The following is a 14,954-nucleotide window of genomic DNA, read 5'->3' as shown; positions in this document are numbered from 1 at the left end:
ACCCCCAAGCATTTTAATGCTTTTAAGAAGTGACTTTTAATTGAATTTTCAGCATTCAACAGTTACAAAAGATATGCATATATGACACAAAGGCTGCAATTTTAGGCATATTTACTAGGATTAAAACAAATTGTAAATGAGGAAATTCCTTCAGAGTAAGTTTTAAAGTGATTGAAATACAAGCATAGTTTTGTTCACCTTTATTTTACTTTCCAGAAAGAAAAGGGTTTTGCCAATGTTTTATTTTATCTACTCAGACCCAAATATTTTTCTAAAGTATCTTATGAAATAATATTTTCAGTTAAGAAATTGAGAATTTTTAAATCCAATCTCACATGGTGCTAACCTGTACTATAAATTTCAAGTAACACAGGTCCACAATTTTTCATGGTTTATTAGTGGTTATTACAAGGTACATGTCTTTTTATTGCTCAAGGAAATAGTCAGCAAGTGCCTCTCAGGAATGAAACAGGGAACTGTGAGACGTTGCAAAAACAGGCTAGTGGACCGCTTTCCACAGAGAAGATAGAGAACAAAGGACTTAAAGATGAATTACTGTATTCTGGAAAACGGGAATTGATTTCTGCTGAGGTTTGTATTTTATATCTCTTTGTTGAAATATTCACTTTAAAAAAAGATGATAGATCAGAGGGCGGGGGGGGGAGTTAAATATCCAATTTGTGGAAAGTTTTATTGAAGCTAATAAAAGCCCAGTGGTTACAACGAGATGAACTTTATATAGTAGTCCTATTTTGTTTCTTGTTTCATATTTTTTAACAATTGTCTATCAGTATGCCCCAGGCACCATGTGTGCGATGACCCGAGACATGGCCCAAAGGCAACATGGTCAAATAAGCAAGAAGGGTCCCTTTTGTACCTCCAACTTTGTCGCCAATGTCCAGGTTACCTTCAGCTAGAGAAAAAACTCTCCCAAGTACAGTTTTTAAGTGGAGGAAATTCAGTCCAAAAACAAAGTACATACAAACTGTAAATAAAAATCCACACAAACCACACTGCAATAATTAACTTGACAGGGCAGGAGAAGTAATTGCAGACTTGAAAGCCCGGCAAAACACACACAGTTGGGAAGACGCCAGGAACCCCAATAAGCCTTGACAGTACCAGATAATTCACAATTTGCTCCCAACAACTTCGCTGTGCCCAGCTTCCCTTTTTAAACACTGTGTTCCCAGCTGCAGCTAATGAAGGGAATCAGGGCTCGTTCCTCCCCAGTAAGCCATGCAACTCTCTTTGCTCCCATCTCCATTCCTCCCTGCATGCCCTAGGATGAAAAGGGGGGTGGGTGGGCCTGGATCTTCCTCCAAATTCCCTCTCCCTTGCTCTACCTCTTCCCTGCTCTGCCCAGCTGGCCTTTGCCCTTCCCCAGTTTCTTCCACAGCCAATGGAGCCACAATCCCACTCCCTGTCAGTTGTTTGGCCTCCCCCCCCTGAATCAGATTCTGACAGGGGCATGACAATGTGTGTGTTACAGTAATTGGAATTACTAGTAATAAAGTACAAGCAATATAATTGTTAAAAAGAATAACACTTTCAAAATATGAAGATTGGTTGAAGTGGGTTAATGAGCCCCATTTTTACAAAATAGAAAATTTAAATCGTTTAAAAAATTTTTTTTCAAAGCTTTGCATGGTCTCTTAGATCAAATTAGATGCCGTATACCCAACATGAGGTTACTTATATTGTTTGATTCACTTTAGATTTACAATTTTGTGATCTTAACACCAGAAGCAAAATATGCTGCAACTATATTATACAAAACTGAAATAACTTTTCAGGAATCTTTGAAGCTCACTGGAACAGCAATAACAGTGAGTGAGTGAAAAAAAAAAAGAAAAGAAGAAAGAAAGAGAGCATTTATAGTAGGTCTGCTAATAATACTGACTTGGTTTTTGTCAGTCAAAATTGTACTACTTATTCTTGCTCCCATTCCAGCCATTTCTAACTCGAAACAGAATAAAAGTATCAACTTTCAACAGTTGGTTATATTGAATATGGTTCTAGCACATGTATATTTAAAAAAAATTATTGTATCTTTCAGCAGGAAGAAGTTCACCGAAAAAATGGGTGCCAAGAGAAAAAAGATGGACACTTGCCCAATACTAGCTGGAATAGACATAGGACAAATAGAAAAAATAAGAAGAAGCATATAAACATATCTTCACGGTAAGCATCACTACCGTTACATATTCACATTTTTAAATTAGAAGATCAGCACTGTTTCTACCTCTTAAATTTTATTGGATGTATTCAGAGTGCTAGCAGTCTTTGAGTGTATTTTTATTCTGAATGTCCCGGTCTACAGAAGGAAGGACTTTTTCTAATTCCTTGCTCTTCTTCCGTCACCATTGCTGCTGCTGTTCCAAGGGGTTTCTGCAATATTTTAGAATGAATGCTAAAAGGATTCTGAGGAAAGAAAAAAATGAAGATTTTTTTTTTTAAGCAGAATTCTTTGGCTGGATCAGAAACCTTTACCAAATAGGAATAGTAATTCTGTGTAAGAAAGGGAGAGTTTGGCTCCATCTATTATTTTATAATTATTTATTTCACTCATTTTCTTGTTAACATGTAACCTATCTTTTTAGGTGGTCAAGTTGTTGTTGAAGTGCTATTTAACCCAAGCATCCAATTTTAATATGAATTGTTGCCATTATTCCAGGGGTGTCAAACTCAAAGCCTGCCAACATCTAGAAACAAGTAAAGTAATAACTAGCAGTCAGCATGGGTTTGTTAAGAACAGACCAAGCCAAACCAATCTTATTTCATTCTTCAACACAGTGACTAAATTAATAGACCAGCAAAATATTGTGGACGTAATATATTTAGATTTCAGCAAGGCATTCGACAAAGTAGACCACAACCTACTTCTTAGTAAGCTAGAAAAAAGTGGAATAGATAGCACCATCACTAGATGGACTCGCAACTGGCTGACAAACTGTACTCAACGAGTAGTCCTTAATGAGTCTAAGTCTACATGGAGGGAAGTAAGCAGTGGGGCTCCACAAGGTTCCATTTTAGGCCCAGTACTCTTCAATATCTTCATTAACGACTTAGATGAGGGAATAGAAGGGGAACTTACCAAATCTGCAGATGATACTAAGCTGGCAGGAATAGCTAACACCCAAGGAGATAGGCTCAAGATCCAGATGGATCTTGACAGATTAGAACACTGGGACGTATCTAACAAAATGAAATTCAGTGTAGAAAAAAGTAAAGTCCTACACTTAGGCAAGAAAAACCAAAAGTACACATATAGACTGGGTGAAACCAGGCTCAATAGCAGTAACTGTGAGAGGGATCTTAGAGTCTTAGTGGACAACTAGTTAAATATGAGGCAGTAGTGTGCAGCAGCAGCCAAAAAAGCTAATGCAACCCTAAGTTGTATTAACAGAGAGATACAATCAAGATCAAAGGAAGTACTAATACCACTCTATAAAGCCTTAGTAAGACCACACCTAGAGTGCTGCATCCATTTTTGGTTACCACATTATAAAAAAGATGTTGAGACTCTAGAAAAAGTACAGAGAAGAGCAACCAGGATGATTAGGGGACTGGAGGCTAAAACATACAACGAATGGTTGCAGGAACTGGGCTTGGATAGTCTAGTAAAGAGAAGGACCAGGGGAGACATGATAGTGGTCTTCCAATATTTGAGGGGCTGCCACAGAGAGGAAGGGGTCAAGCTATTTTCTAAAGCACTTGTAGGCCAGACAAGGAATAATGGATGGAAACTGACCAAGGAGAGATTCAACCTAGAAATAAAGAGAAACTTTCTGACAGTGAGAACACTCAACCAATGGAACAGCTTGCCCTCGGAAATTGTGGGAGCGCCATCACTTGAGACTTTCAAGAAGAGATTGGACTGCCATTTGTCAGAAATGGTGTAGGGTCTCCTGCTTGAGTGGGGGGTTGGACTAGATGACCTACAAGGTCCCTTCCAGCTCTGGTTATCTGTTATCTGCCTACGGGCCGGATTCGGCCCATGGGGTGCTTAGATCTGGTCCATGGGCCCACCTTGGAAACAGCAAAGGACCGGCCTGCAGTGCCTCTTCCAGCGAAAAAGGAGTTCTGGGGTCTGGCCTCCCCGAGCTCCGTTTTTGCTGGCAGAGGGCCGCAGGAGGCCATTGCAGCCAAACACGGAGTCCGGGAGGGCTGACGTGGCCAAAAATAGAGCCTTGATGGGTGACACTGAGCTGGTCATTCCCACCCTGGTCACACCCCTCCCCATTCCCCCAAGGTCAACACAACCCTGATGCAGCCCTCAATGAAATCAAGTTTGACACCCCTGCATTATTCATTCATTGCTCAGAGTAGAAAGAAAAAAAATGCTTTTTTTCTTGTTTGGGGGACATTTTTACAGGGTTCCTGAGCAGGCTGAACTGAAGCATGTGTGCAGTGAAAGACATGAACTCAGAACTACTATTAATATAAGAAATTGGTGTGCTCAAAGCAACGGGGAAACTTGCAAAGGAGATGATAAATCTGCACACAGAGAAGCAGGTTGGTAGTAAAATGTAAATGGAAGGCAAACAATAATAACCAGTTTTTCATTTGAAATCCTTTTTATTTCGGTCCTCAAATCAAATCCAAGAAATAAATTGATTTGATGCTATAATAAGGAGGACATCCTAGTCTTTATATTTGACTGATTAGGAAAATGGCAACCAGTGACCCAAAAAAATATCCATATTTATAAAACTGAACATTTCTAAACTTCAGGGATAGTCCTTGCTTAAAAATGAGCTTTCTCTCTTAGTCTGCCATTTGTTAAAGTTGTTTAATCTTTCTATCTGACAAAAGCTGGAATAGAAGAGAAAGTCTGATATCCTGGTAATCACACATTTGCTTATTTACGAGAATGCTATGATACGAGTGTTAAAGTTGGTTTTGTTAACTGCTTCCCGAAGAAGGTTTCTACCAGTGGCCCAAGAAGAAGTGCTTGGAGAGGTTTTGTTCAGATTCAAGTTCAGATTGTGGGAGTTCTTCTGGAAGTGTCCGGGCCAGTCGGGGCAGCTGGGGTAGCTGGAGCAGCACGAGCAGTTCAGATGGAGATAAGAAGATTCCTAGCAGGCATTTCCTTCCGTCAAGTATGTGGGCGTCTGGACGCGCATTCTTTCTTTTCTCTGCTTTGGGGAAACGTCACTGCATGTCACCACCTTACATTAAACTCTGACTCCCCCACCCCGGAATCTTAATTGCTATTCATAAAATAATCTTGAAAATAACAAAAACATCTTAATTGCTGCTGTTAAAGTTTTCAAAACAAGCACACCTATTTTAGGGGATAATATACAATCAGTTTATTTTAAAGGGATTCTGATTAAATTAAATTTCCAATGAACTTATTAACATAACTCAATATCTGAATATCACTTTTAAAAAGTTTTATCCCACTTTTTATTATTTTTATAAATATCTCAAGGCTCTTCCTCCTATTTTCCCCACAGCGACAACTCTATAAAGTGAATTCGGCTGACAAAAAGTGACTTTCATGCCTAAGGCAGGACTAGAACTCAGAGTTCCTGGTTGCTAGTCCAGTGCCTTAACTGCTAGACCAAACTGGCTTTTTAAATTCAAAAACTAACTCTTCCTGAAGTTTAACTACAGATAATCCTTGCTTATAAGCACTCATTTAGCAACCATGCTAATTTTCAGTGGTGCTGAATGAGGAGAAATATGACCAGTCCTTAAAGATGCAGCTATCGCCGTGTCCTCATGATCATGTGATCATGATTTGCACACTTGGCAACTCACAGTTATAACAGTCCCAGTATCCCACAGTCACGTGATCACCATTTTCAAACTTCAGTGCTGACTTCAGACAAAGTCAATGGGGAAGACAGCAGGGGGTAGCAAAAGGCAATCACATGACATTGTGCTTAACAACTGGGTGGAATTTGCTTAATGGTGGCATTTGGAATTGCCATTGGCATGGTCATGCAGTATTGCTCTTTACAAGTGCATCACTTAGTTGGCGGTCTCAATTACCGTCATTACGTGAGGACTACCTGTATAAACAATCAAGTCTTTTCATTAGCAATTCCTATTTGTTTTTCTTGTTAACCTTTATTAAATGTATATTGGGATTACTATTTTGAATGCATTTTAATACTGTCATGAGTTAATAGCATAGTTTAAATAAAGGAACAATGAAGGCAAAGCCATTGAAAAAATGTTATTATTTCTGAAGGCAAGGAGACAAGTTTATTTATACAGTTATTTATCTAAAGAACCATGGTGGCACAGTGGTTAGAATGCGGGCTAATTCTGCTGATTGATAGCAGTTCAATTCTCACCTGCTCAAGGTTGACTCAGCCTTCCATCCTTCCGAGATGGGTAAAATGAGGACCCAGATTGTTGGGGGCAATATCCTGACTCTGTAAAACCACTTAGAGAGGGCTGTAAAGCACTGTGAATCGGATATAAGTCTAAGTGCTATTGCTATTACTATCAAATTTATACATTATGACTTGTTACTGGTATTGTGGTCTTATATATTAGTTCTGGATGGGAATACTATGTCTGTTCCTCAATCTTTTTCTTTTCTGTGACTTTTTGGAATCTCTACAGAAAAGAAAGAAGATCTCTAGAAAGATGCTAAAAGTCCCGTTAGGGATTGCCAGTTAAATCATATAGTCAGTGTATTATATATATGTTATTCCAGTCTCTCATTCTTAATTTTGCTTTTTGCAGGGGAAAGCATTTCATGTAATGACTTTTCACCGGATACGCCCATTACTTTAAATCTTTCCCACAACATCTGCAACACCAGGTAAAGACTTTTAATAATTCCTCTTTCTATAGATCACTCACAGACCAACTGTTTCAAATATAACTAACAAAGAAATGAAAAGCAAATGTTTTAATTTTAAACTTACTTATACATTTGATAGTGCTTTTTACTGTTTATTTCATATAAAATATTAAAGTGCCCCCTTTTTTGGCTTAACAGTATGTCTGTCTGTCTGTATGTATGTATGTATGTATGTATTTTCTTAGTAATGTTAATCAATTCTGACTGCTTTGTATTTTTAGATCAGACAAAAGAACAGCTAGATGTTGCCATGCAAATATTTTGATAAAAAACCCGTATAGCCATTTTTTTTCCAACTTGGATTAATTACATTAGATACCATGCCTGGAATATATGTCCATTTATGAACATAACCATGGTGATACTCTTTGCAGTGGAAAAGTTATGTTGATCGTTAAAAAAATAAAAATATTTATCTTTATTTTTAGTAGAGAGGTGAACGGTATCGCACAGTATCCAGAGAATTTGTGTACCAGCTTCACAGATATAACCACAGATCAAGACAAAAATGAAGGTTGGTTAATTAAAAAAAGATCTGACACAATAACTAAATCATACCAATTTTATGCATAATTTTTATTGTTTGTAATATAAGGCAAATCATCCAAACAGTCCTGCATTATTCATTTTCTTTCTGATATATACAATGTTATATAACTAATGATTAATTTATCTTTAATGCTGTTTCACTAAGATTTGTGTAACTCAAGTGAAATTAGGTAGTTCGTTTAGGGTGAATGATTGCTTAAATTTCACTAACTTAACAGATATTAAATTAGATATTAAAAATCCCTTGTATTTCTTTCTTTTTTCTTCTATTGAAAGATAATGTTCCCTCAAGGTTTTGTTATAATTAATTGTTCTTTTTTAATTTCTTACTTACCGAAACTTTGATTCAGAAATCTGGAGCTTCCTTGAGTGCAACTAGCATCCTGCCCCTTTGACAAAATTGGATGAGATCTACAGGCAGTGTCCATTTAAAAGAAGATAAAGTCTAGATGAAATCCTAATCAAATAAATAAGTGGAAAGGAACTTTTTAAAATGTAATTTTTAAGATGATAAGTTACTAAAATTGTTTACATAGGTCGTGCTCAGCTACAAAAGCAGTGTAGTGAGGAAGCCAGATTCACTTAACAATCGTGTTACTAACTTAACAACTGCAACGATTCACTTAACAACTGTGGCAAGAAAGGTCATAAAATGTGGCAAAACTCACTTAAGATCTGTTTTGCTTAGCAACAGAAATTTTGGGCTCAATTGCAGTTATAATTTGGGGACTACCTATATTTTTTGATGAAGGAGGAAGTGACTTCTTTATATATTTCTCTTCTTTTGCCTTACCATATTTTTATTTTTCCTTGTTTTTATGTTTTTTTTCTATTTTTGTCTTTCCTGCTTCCATTTTTACTTTTTGTTGTTGTTTTTAGTTTGCATTAGTTTTTATTGTTGTAAATTGCAATCTTTAATAAAAGTACTATAAAAAATTAAAATGACATTTCCCCCCAAAATAAGAACTACTGATCACCTTATTGTTCACAAAAGGTCAAAAATAAGTATGATGAGAAGTTTTGTCAGAGCTAAAATAAGTTTGCAAGTACGTTTTCTCCTTTCTGAATACCTTAATCAAGAATACCAACTTCCATGTAAATAAATTGACATATTATAGTGATTGGATTTACTTTGCTTTTTTATGGGCAGGTATTAGGAAAATGACAGACAGTAAAATCTCAGAAATTAGGTAGAAAATTATGCCAGATATAAATAAATGAACAAACAAATTAAGTCTTTTTGCTCATTTTTTTTCTAATTAATTGCCATCTAAGTCATAAAATGTGAATGACGAATGGGAGCTTAAAGTAATTAAAGTAGAAAGACTTGCTCATCCAGCATTTTCAGAACAAATATCCACTTCCTGTTCTTCCATTTCCCACAGACTCCCATTTTTAAACATTGCTGCTTCTGGAAGGTGTGTTTCAAAAGACTGGAATAGTCCTGTGAATATAATAATTCAGCATCTCCTCTAAAATCTATTGGTCTCAAATAGACAGGGTTCCAAAAAGAGAATTGGGGACTAACTTATCACTTTCTGCAAATATATTATTTTTCCCAGAATCTCTTAAGAATTCAGCTTTGGTCTGTAGCTGGGGTTTCAAACTCATGGCGTCACAGCGGCATTACATGACGTATCGGGACTTTTTTCCCCTTTGCTAAAACGGGTGTGGGCGTGGCCAGCACATGACTCATTTGGCCCACGAGCTGGGAGTTTGACAGCCCTGGTCTATAGGAAGCCCTCACTTGGAACTGGAATTTCTGTTGTTAAGTGATGCCATCGTAAAGAGGGATATCATGTGACTGCATCACTTAGCAGTAGCAATACTGCCAATCCTCATTGTCAACATTAAAGATCATGGTACATTAAGCAAAGAGCTCACATGACTGGGATTTGCAACTTCCTGCCAGCTTCCCACAAGCAAAGTCAATGAGTTTGATACCAGCTGAGAAGTCATAACTTTACAACAAATTCATATGATGGATAATCTTCAGCCTTATGCCCTTAACTTTTATATCAAAACTGTATAAACCTCAGCCAATTAAGTGGCTAGAATATTGTATGTTATAAGACTTAATTTGTTTGGGTAGAAATACAATGTTGCATAGCATTGTAATACTGATGTGTGAAAGTTTTTTAAAAAAATATATATTGTATAAATATATAACATGCTATAAATTTTATTTGCCTTTCTAGGTCTTTATCCAGCAGGAGATTTGTGGTCATCCCAGCCTATCTGCCTGACAAATTACAGTCTTGAGAACAATGTATCGTGCATGATCCAGGAAAACCCTTCATTACATAATAGGCAGGTTTTTGTTTTTTTTTTACTATGGTCTTCACAGTCTGAGATTGTGTTGGGGGGGGCTGGGACTTGTCCTCTCACACCTGGAAGATGTGGTGGGATCCAGATTAGGAGGGGCTGTTTTATTGGAAATATGTTTTTGTTGTGACTTTTGAGCTGAAGTATTGGTTTTAATTCAGTCTTTCTGAAATTTTTCTTACATTATTTTTAATATCTTGCAATAGCTTTGTTGATTGGAATCCACCCTGTGATGGCCAGCTTAACATGTACTGTCCAGTAGAAGTGAATGAATACGGTAAGTCTTCTACAGCAGTGGTTGCCAGCCAGTGGGCAGGGGACCACTGGTGGTTCATGAGAAAATTTTGGTGGTCCGCAGAGAAATGTCCCCTCCAAAGTACACCCCCCGCAAAGCAATTAATCCAGGCTGCGCCGCCCACATGGCCTGCCCACCCGCTGGCCCCCACCCTTCAGCCGAGCACAAACTTTACCTTGAGTAGAGCCATGTGAGCTGGAACTGGAAGGTAAGACCAACGGCGGGGGAAGGGAATCCGCCCCGGGGTGGCTTGCTGGGAAAGTCAGTCCCATATTCCAGAGCTGCCATAATCACAGGACTGGCCCTTTGGTCATCCCGGAGCAGCTCCTCTAGTCATGGCAGGCTGGTTCACCTGGGTGGAGGAACAGCTGCTCCGGGATGACCAAAGGGCCAGTCCTGTGACTACGGCAGCTCTGGAATATGGGACCAACTTTCCCACCAACATCAGCAAGCCACTGTCAGTCAAAATTCATATTAGTGGTCCGCGGAATTTAAAATTATGAATTTGGTGGTCCCTGAGGTCCAAAAGGTTGGTGACCCCTGTTCTACAGAACCATTAGTATTTTATATATGGAAATAGGTGCACTTAAATAGGCATTCAGACTTCCACTGAATAGCTTTGGTTGTTCTCCTAGCTCTTGCATATTCCTTTTGGTCTCCTGTCCAGATTGGACTGTCAGCACACACTCAGGTTTGGCTAATGGTGACTCCCTCACACACAGACTCAACAACCCTGGAAAATAGCCATGCTGAAATCACTTTCAACCAAATATTGAGGCACAATCGGTTCTTTAGAGACTTGGTGAACGTAAAGTAACAGTAGAACTTTACAATAGATGTATATTTGCTCTTTCTTACACACACTCATTCACACTTCACACATGTTTTTGTCAATTAGACTGGCAGGCATTAGCCAGATGGACAGAAGCTGCCAAGTCTGGATCCAAAAATGAAATTGGAGTCAGGAGCCCCTTTGCTCCCCAAATCCTTGTTTGCTTTGCTTTATTGATTGACAAGACTAGCAACTACTCTTTTCTTGTTAATATCCAAATCCGGTAGCTGTTGATGGGATTTGGGAAAGGGCGTCCCATGTGCTCCGGCTCAACTTCTTTTGTTTGGGTCAGGAGACATTTTTTTTCTTTTGTTTCCTTAACAAATTAGTTCCTTTTTATCTATTTCCCCAAAGGGATCTTTTAGAATGGATTAGTGGCTTTTATCCACCCTGCTTACTTGCCTGCTTTGCCTTTAGATATGGCAGCCTGCCTGTTTCAGTCACCTTCAATATCTGTGAAATGGGTATCGTTCTTCACTCAGCCAACCTGTATTATTATTTAGTATGGACCATGGGTGTCAAACTCAAGGTCCATGTGCCGGATCCGGCCTGCAGGGTGCTTAGATCTGGGCCACAGGGCCGCCCTGGAAACAGTGAAGGACTGGCCCTCAGTGCCTCTGCCAGTGAAAATGGAGTTTGCGAGGGCCACGTGCTGCCACCGCAACCTCCGTTTTCGGCTGTGACAGCTTCCTGACACTTTCTGCCAAATGTAGCTCGGGGGTGGGGTATGAGCTATCCTCTTAAGCTCCATTTTTGCTGGCAGAGGGTTGCAGGAGACCATCGCAGCCAAAAACTGAGCTCGGGAGCCCATTTTCGCTGGCAGAGCACTCGGGCCACCACAGGTGCCCCTGACATGAGTGATGTCAAGCTGGCCATACCCACTCTGGCCCCCAAGATCAAACACAACCCTGATGTGGCCCTCAATGAAATCGAGTTTGACACCCCTGGTATAGCTTGTCTCTCCTATATAAACGAACAAAAACATGATATAAAAATGAAGTCTACTTTTAAGTCCAGATTGATTTATGATGGATTACATAGGTATATAATATAGTAGCAATGGGAGTAGTTTTCCACGGCATTATTTTGGGAATTTAAAATTTTCCCAAATAGCCTTGGAAGCCTCCCATGCGAATGCTAATCTGGACTGAGCCCTTTTGGTTTATGGAGATTAGCCAGAGTTGATTAGGTGCTGCTGTCAGCTGGGCATAAAAACAGGAGCTAGGATTCATATAGTAATTATTCAGATAACTAATGTAAATTATATATGTTTATTCATACAATATATACAATATCCACACTTTGATACAAAGTTGATTAATACTGAAAATCCTTCTGTCTCCTAAAATAAAGAAAATATGAATTACCATAATGGATTTCCATGCACAGAAGAAATTCAAAATTCAAGCTTCATTGATCACAGCTGTCAGTCTTCATGGAACACCCCACCTAACCTTCCTCCAACCTGGGAACCCACCAGTTATGTCAACCCAACAGTAAGTATTACAGATGGACTGTTTCATGCATTCTGTTATAGCAGTTCAAACATAATCTTTTGGGGTTGTCCTTTACATATTCTTGGGCTTCTCTTTTTAAAGAGTGATGTATTTAACATTCACATTTCAATTTAGATGGCTTCAATTTCAGTTTTGATTGTAATTTTGGCACATTTAATAACACATGCTCTGAATTCCATAGGTTTCATTGTTCAGTACATATTTAAATACACGTTTTCATTATGCATGCAATGAAATGAGTAATGGAAAATGGAAAAGTGTTGGGTTTTTTTTCTGGATATAAAAATAGATTTACAGTCCTGGTGCAGTGATTAAGGCATAGGAGCAGGGTTTAGGAAACACAGGGTTCAAGTCCGCGTTTACCTGGAGAACATGCTTGGATAATGAGGGGCTGTGAGGGCATGCATACGTTGTTAAGGCTGGTCCTTCAGCAAAATGTGCCTAAAAATAAAATGTTTATTTCCATTTTAATTTAATGTTCACCTTAGCTTGCTTCAGTTTCTCAAGTGCTATTTAACTGCTTTGTCCCTGGACTTCAGACATCTTTTGCACTCCCAGTGACACCTTCTCTTTGCCTTTCAGTCCTACCTCTCAAGCACCAGGAGTTTGTCACCCATGTCTGGCCTCTTTGGTTCCATCTGGGCCCCTCAGAATGATGTCTATGACAACTGCTGCCCTGTCGGCGCTGCCACTCCACATTCAGCTCAGGTGGAGAGCCAAGCAGTTCTTTGTAAGCAGGAATGTTACCCGAGGTTTAACCCATTCCGTGCCTATATGAATTTAGATATATGGACTTCGGCAGCTAATCGGAATGCAAATTTCTCTCTTCCTAGGGACTCGGGTTATTGTGGAAATGTGTGAAAAAGGAATGTCATTTTTAAAATGTGAACTTAAAAAAAAAAGCTTTTTCTTTTGATTACTAGAATGAACTGGTGGTTGAACTAGAATTCAATGTTGGTCATTATTTTGGCACTTTTGTATGAAAAATAAACTTTTTTTTTTTTTACCAAGGCATCTAGCATTTCTCTTTTCTGACAAAACACATTCAAGCATAAGATGAGCAATGGTGTTCTAGAGAAGTCTCAATCGGGAGTATCGTGCTGTTGACTCCCTAGCTGCTTTCTTTTTTCATTTTGGGAAAGTAAAAGGGTCTTTTTAAGTTTTTGTCTTGTTTCTTTCAGAATGAAAAGCCATCTAACCAGCATTTTCTGACTTCATTAATGTCTATTTCATATATTTTTATTTAGCAAGTTTATAGTTTTTTTTTTATGCTTTTAAGGCAGTTAACAACAATAAACAGAAAAAAATAGCCATACAAATAATTGTACAAAACAAAATTAAGAAGTACAGGTAATCCTTCACATATAACAGTTTGATTAGTGATCACTCAAAGTTATAATGGCACTAAAAAGTGACTTATAACCATTTTCCCAGTTACAACTGTTGGTGGCATCCCCATGGTCGTGTGGACAAAATTCAGAGACTTGGCAACTGACTCATATTTATGACAGTTGCAGGGTCTCTGAGTCAGGTGATTAGCTTTTGTGACCTTTTGACAAAGTCAGTGGGGAAACCAGATTCAATTAACAACCATGTTAATAAACCCTTGAAGTGATTCACTTAACAACTGTGGCAAGAAAGGTCATAACATGGGGTAAAACTCACATAACAACCATGTCGCTTAGCAGCAGAACTTTGGGCTCAATTGTGGCCGTAGGTTGAGGACTACCTGTAGTACATGTTAACTGTATAAGAAAATTCAATATCCCCATAACTGCGACTTCACAAATTCTAGCTTTTTTTTTTTTTACTAACAGAAGTTACCCCAAAACCTAATTCTGAATATGCCATATTTCCAAAAATAAAAACATAAATAGTTGTGAAAATATATAAACACGATTTTCTTTTTGGTCTCTGCATATCATATAGAGTTTGCCACCTGTGCAAAAATCTTACTGGAATTTTCTAGAGTTGAGATTTCACTTCTAGAGTTGGGAAATTCACTTCTATTTTTGCACAAAGCAGGTTCTTTCATTTTCTTCCCTTCATTTTCAGTGAACATAGCAATTGACTCTGGAACACTATTGCCTAAGTTGTTGTTCTTACTATACTCTTAGAACTAAAAAAGTTACAAATAATTCCCCTTGTTTCAAAAAATGCTAATAGGATGTGGCATCTCCATTTCTTGCCATATGTATATCTATAAGCAATATACTATTTATAAATATATATTCATTTTAGAGATAGCGGCATCCTCAGCACCTTCTATGTATTGCATAAAGTCTGAAAAGCAGGTGCATGAGCTTGTTGACTGATTACGTAGGCTTCTTCTAGATCAAGGGTGTCAAACTCAAGGCGTTAGACCTGGCCCATGGGCCTGCCCTGGAAACAGCGAACGACCGGCCCACAGTGCCTCTGCCAGCAAAAATAGAGCTCAGGAGGGGCACACACACACTGTTTTTGCAGGCAGAGATCTATCAAAACAAACTAAAATCAAAACAACAAAAGAAAAACCGTTTCCTTTTTTTGCATTTGAGCATCTAAGAAGGGACAGGAAAGGAGAAGGGGAAAGAAAAAAGACAAAGAAAAAGAAGGAAAGGAAGG

The 14,954-nt window shown here is 38.4% G+C and overlaps 1 protein-coding gene across 5 annotated transcripts in view; it reads left to right on the top strand.

Moving 5' to 3' along the window:
- The window catches only part of TMEM131L (transmembrane 131 like), a 71,124-nt gene extending 57,768 nt beyond the window's left edge, over positions 1 to 13,356 (top strand). For 2 of the 5 annotated variants that reach the window (XM_087936007.1, XM_087936003.1), the window contains 10 exons: positions 437 to 591; positions 2,060 to 2,184; positions 4,379 to 4,518; positions 4,926 to 5,105; positions 6,712 to 6,790; positions 7,261 to 7,346; positions 9,580 to 9,691; positions 9,913 to 9,983; positions 12,187 to 12,329; positions 12,933 to 13,356. In XM_087936007.1, the coding sequence (XP_087792133.1) occupies positions 437 to 591; positions 2,060 to 2,184; positions 4,379 to 4,518; positions 4,926 to 5,105; positions 6,712 to 6,790; positions 7,261 to 7,346; positions 9,580 to 9,691; positions 9,913 to 9,983; positions 12,187 to 12,329; positions 12,933 to 13,211 (1,370 nt within the window). In that variant the 3' untranslated portion in view covers positions 13,212 to 13,356. The remainder of the gene's footprint in view (positions 1 to 436; positions 592 to 2,059; positions 2,185 to 4,378; positions 4,519 to 4,925; positions 5,106 to 6,711; positions 6,791 to 7,260; positions 7,347 to 9,579; positions 9,692 to 9,912; positions 9,984 to 12,186; positions 12,330 to 12,932) is intronic. The other 3 variants (XM_087936006.1, XM_087936004.1, XM_087936005.1) reach the window with 3 other exon arrangements.
- The last annotated feature ends 1,598 nt before the right edge of the window (positions 13,357 to 14,954 follow it).

Source organism: Pseudonaja textilis, chromosome 6, assembly GCF_049901715.1.
Source record: "Pseudonaja textilis isolate UNSWEBS1 chromosome 6, rPseTex1.2, whole genome shotgun sequence".
In the NCBI taxonomy this organism is placed as follows: domain Eukaryota; kingdom Metazoa; phylum Chordata; class Lepidosauria; order Squamata; family Elapidae; genus Pseudonaja; species Pseudonaja textilis.
The sequence above is the reverse complement of the archived record's forward strand: the minus strand, read 5'-3'. Positions and strand labels throughout refer to the sequence as shown.